Source organism: Gastrolobium bilobum, unplaced genomic scaffold (genome assembly GCF_033153095.1).
Source record: "Gastrolobium bilobum isolate Gb01-03AN ecotype WA unplaced genomic scaffold, APGP_CSIRO_Gbil_v1 utg9035, whole genome shotgun sequence".
In the NCBI taxonomy this organism is placed as follows: Eukaryota; Viridiplantae; Streptophyta; class Magnoliopsida; order Fabales; family Fabaceae; genus Gastrolobium; species Gastrolobium bilobum.
This window is the reverse complement of record NW_026896453.1, coordinates 174,762-179,647: the sequence shown is the minus strand read 5'-3', so window position 1 is coordinate 179,647 and position 4,886 is coordinate 174,762. Positions and strand designations below refer to the sequence as shown.

Sequence of the window (4,886 nt, the reverse complement as noted above, 5' to 3'; positions counted from 1 at the left end):
TTTTGCTGTCCTCAGCAATGGACAACACATCAGAAACAAGGAGCACGTAATAATAATAAAAACATGCAGTCGCATAAGAACATCATCAATTATACATCACCATGGAGATCAAAAGTTTAAACTAAAGTAAAATAAACCAAAACAAAAACTAAATGCAGCAAAATAAAATAAAAGCATAAATTAATTAGGTTGCCTCCCAACAAGCTCTTGTTTAACGTCATTAGCTTGACGTTACAGCTTCATTAGTCATGGTGGTTTGTAGCCGGAATTCAAAGATGATGTCATTCCTTTTATCATAAATATTGCTTTGTTGTAATAGTACTGTCGTGCATATGGGCGAGAAGGTTTGGCCTCAAGAACTCTAAACTTACTCTTGATGTGTTTTCCCTTGCTCTTTGGCTTTGTCATCTTCACCTTCGGCTTGCAACTCTCATCTGGCTTATGATCTTTATTTTATTCCTCTTTAGCCTTCTTTTTCTCAATAAGGAAAATTCTCTCTGGCTGAGTTGTAGGTGGTGGAGTTTCTTTTTCAAACATTTTGAGAATAGCCCTTTCTCCTTCCACCCTTAAAATCAATTCACCTTTTGGCACATCAATTAGCGCTCCGGATGTCGCTAAGAAAGGTCTCCCAAAGATCATGGGAACAGTAGTGTCCTCCTCTATATCCAAGATAACAAAGTCCATCGGGAAGATGAACTTGTCCATCTTAACAAGTATGTCCTCTATTACTCCATATGCTTGCTTGGTGGAGCGATCAGCTAGTTGCAGAATCATCTTGATCAGCTTTACCTCTGTGATTCCCAGCTTCTTCATCATAGATAATGGCATTACGTTGATGCTGGCACCTAGATCACATAAAACTCTCTCTTTTGTCATCGAGCCAATCGTGCAAGGGATACTAAAAATCCCTGGATCCTTTAATTTCGAAGGTAAATTCTTCTGCGTGATTGCACTACTCTCCTCTGTCAATATAGTGGATCCTTCTACTGTGAGCTTTCGCTTCTTGGTTAGGATCTCTTTTAGAAACTTAGCATATGATGCCATTTGCTCTAAAGCTTCTACAAAGGGGATATTGATGTGCAACTTCTTGAAAATCTCTAAGAATTTAGAGAAATTTTTCTTCTGCTCATGCTGTTGTAACCTCTGAGGATAAGGAGCCTTAATATAAGGATTGTCTCCAAGTGATTTCATTTTTTCCTCTAAAGAAAGCTTCTTTATTTTTTTCGTGGGGTATCATTTAATGGTCCACCAAAAATTATGACATTTCCATCAACAGGGTCATCAGCTTTCTCTTCAGCAGGATTTTCCTTCTCTGCATCTTTTTCACTACTCGGTGCAGCTATTGGTTTTTCCACAGGTTGAATTATTAGTCCACTCCTTGTAGTGATAGCATTACATTGTTCCTTGGGATTAATAATTGTATTACTAGGAAAGGTTCTTGGAGACCTCTCAACCATCTGTTTGGCAAGCTGACCAATCTGATCTCCATATTCCTTATGGAAGCTTCTTGATTCTTTATAGAAGCTTCTTGATTCTTTAAAGATGCTCTTGTTTCTTCTGCGAAACTTGCTTGAGATTGAGCTATCTTTTCGAATGCAACTTCCCAAGATGCTTTCTGATTAGATTGTGCTGGTTGAATTCCCAAATTAGCTTGTTGTGGTGCTCCTTGGTTATATGATAGTGCAAAATGGTTCCTCCGGCCAAGATTATAAGTGTTGATGTAAGGATTATTCTCCCTACGTTGTTCGTACCAAAGAGTATTCACCTGAGATGGGTTTATAGTAACCATAGCGTCACAATTTTTAGGTTTGTGTGGTCCACCACAAGTGTCACAGACTATAGGAAATTGAGAGTTAATTGCAGAAATTTGATTTTGGGTAAAAATTTTAACAAGTGAATCTAACCTTTGATCTATCTTGTCTTGTTTGGCTAACATGGTGTCGTACCCTTCTAACTGCATAACTCCTCGCTTAGGTTGAACTGGTGTGACCTAGATATCTTCAGATGCCATCTTTTCAATTAGCTCAACATCTCTAGTTGTAGTAATATCTCTGATACTACCTCCAGCTGCAGCATTAAGGAGTACTCAATATGTCGACGTAACCCCTTTGTAGAAGATTCAGACCTTCTCGCCATTCAATAAAACATATTGTGAACATCTCTTGATTAGTTCTTTAAATCTTCCCCATCCCACACACAGGGATTCTCCTTCGAGTTTTCTTCAAGTTGTTAATCTGTTCTTTCAGCTCAGAGAATCGGGAGAGTGGGAAAAAAATTCTTTTGAAATTTTTGAACTAATTCTTCCCACGTGGAGATGTTATCAGCAGGTTACAATTCCAGCTAATTAAATGCTCTTCCTTCTAAAGAGAAAGGAAAAAGCATCAGTCGGATTGATTCAGCAGGTACCCCATTAGCTTTAATGAGGTTACAATTGTAGGAATTTAGTGATATGGCAGTTTGGGTCTTCGATTGGGTCTCCTTCAAATAGATTACTTTGAATTAAATTTAAGAAGGAGGCTTTTATTTCGAAATTATTGGCTGGTATTTGAGGCCTTCTAATACTCACAGTCGGATACGAGAAATTAAGGTTTAGGAAATGGTTCATCAGTTCTTCTAGTGGATTTTGATTATCCTCGGCCATGACTAGTTCTTCAGCAGAATTGGAGCTCGATGTGTTTTGTATTTTATTCGCGGTCAAACGCTTCCTATTGGTTCTTTCTAATCGTCCTACCTCTGGTTCGTATTGTAGGTCATTGGGGTTAACAGCGCCTCGCAGATGCATAAACCAGAAAACTAAGGCTCAGTGGGACCAACTAACGGAAACCACTAACTAACAGAAAATTTAAAATTTAAAGTAAACAAATTAAACTAAGAAAATAAATAACAAAACTAAATAAATAATATTAAACATATTAAACTAACAAAGAAATAAAATGACAATAAAATAAAATAAAAACTAAATTGATAAAATAAAATAAAAGCAAATGATCCAATCTATAATTTTACAGATTTGATTAATGTTGATTAAATCAGTCCTCGGCAACGGTGTCAAAAACTTGTTGCGACTTCGGCAAGTGCATCGGTCGTACAAGTAATAAAGTGATAAGATTAAGTTGTCGATCCCATGAGGACTGATGATCAAGAAATAATTTATCTATTTAACTAAAGTTGGATCGATCGTGAAAGGATTTCTTGAGAATATTAAAACAGAATTTTTAAACTTATTTTTAGTTTTCAATAATTTAGAAAATAAATTCAGAATTAATAAAGCTAGAAATTTGTTTTGAGTTTTTAACAAAAAGACGTAGCTAGGACTCGACTTTCCCAATGGTTTCCTAACGAATCTACCTATTCTTATGATTATATTCAAGATCAAGTTATTAACAGTTCTTTCTATATTTGATCAAATCTCAATCCCTTGGTAATCTAATCCTTTATTTCACTCCAAAACTTAATCCATTAGTACTTTTTCATAAAATAAGCATTAACGCAAAAACCTACGGTTATAGAATTCATAAGTCTATCCCTAGATCATACAAATTCCAGCAATCAATCAATCGGAATCGATACACCAACATCCTTATTGTCATGCACGACTCTAATGCCCATTCAAGATTGGCCAGATCATAAACAAGACTAGGAATTTTAAATAGATTAATTGCATAACTTAAATCAAGAATATAAATCAAAAGAGAAGCAAATAGCGTTTAAGAACCCATTGGTTCCGTCTCGCCCTAACTACTTAAAGAAAATTAGCTTGACATAGTCAGGAAAACAAGAACAATAGATGAAAAGAAACTAAATTTCATAACAAGGGAAATAAAACCCGTTCTCCACGGTGAAGCTTTGACCGTTCCTCCGTTCCTCTGCCTTCTGAATGCATTCTTCTGCCTCCTTTTCCGAATTTCTTTTCAAGGGTTGCGTCGCGTTCTATTTAAAGACTTACACTGGGCCTTTATTTCTGAGCCAGCTCGCTGAGGAAAAATTAATATTGATTAATTCTTTATTTTTTCTTGAACTTTACCCTTTGCAACTGCCTTTATCCCTTAGAATTGGTTATTTGTTACTTTAAACCTGAAAAACCTAAAATAATATGAAAAGGGATTAAAATCTTATCCAGTTGTTGGTATTTTAATATCTTTTAGATTTTATTAATTAACACTATATTTTTAATCATATTAATTATTTTTTGAACTATATTTGATATTAAAAACATAGTATCTTTGACACTTATCAACAGACTTAGTAAGTGGAGAGAAAACATAAGTTCAAGTGTCATCAAATATATCTGTGAGGAAGGACGAAGAGCTTTAACTGTGATTAAGTTTCGACTCGCAATTAGTCACATAGTCAGCTCAATGTGTTGAAGCTTGTGAGGATATCAAAAATAATAATTAAAAATTAAAAAACATGTAAATGTTCATTCTGACATGTTGATGAGTTAATTAACGGGTGAGATCTTTGGTCTTCGAGTAGGGAAATATCTTGAATTAGGAATTTGTTTCAGATGGGATGATATGCTTAGGACTAGATCATGTGAGTATTTGCAAGGCCCTCTAATGTTCAAGACAATATTTAAGTAATCATGTAGGTTTATGATACGAGTTGCACAACATCTAAAGGGAGACCTTGCAGGATTAAGGGTTTTCCTTCTTGGGCCATTGACCATGTACAATAATTGTTGTAGCCCAATGTGAATATAGATAGTTAGTTACTATTCTGATAGGTATTAATTGTTGTAGACCAAATTGTGTATAGAAAGGTAGTTACTATTCTGATAGGCTTATTGGTATACAAGTGGCCATGTAACCGTCTGTAATAAGGACACGGAAGGGGCAAGGTGTCATTAGGATATAAAGACACCAGTTAGTTACTGTATCAGTTAC

The 4,886-nt window shown here is 35.4% G+C and overlaps 1 protein-coding gene across 1 annotated transcript; it reads right to left on the bottom strand.

Annotated features, from left to right (window-relative positions):
- Positions 1-453: 453 nt before the first annotated feature.
- Positions 454-1,191, bottom strand: LOC133299855 (uncharacterized). The gene has a single exon (XM_061499354.1). It carries the CDS (start codon positions 1,189-1,191, stop codon positions 454-456), a length of 738 nt encoding a protein of 245 aa, XP_061355338.1.
- Between the last annotated feature and the right edge of the window lie 3,695 nt (positions 1,192-4,886).

Bases quoted from the DNA above. Each gene is read 5' to 3' on its own strand.
- LOC133299855 (XM_061499354.1), bottom strand. From the start codon at position 1,191: ATGAAATCACTTGGAGACAATCCTTATATTAAGGCTCCTTATCCTCAG.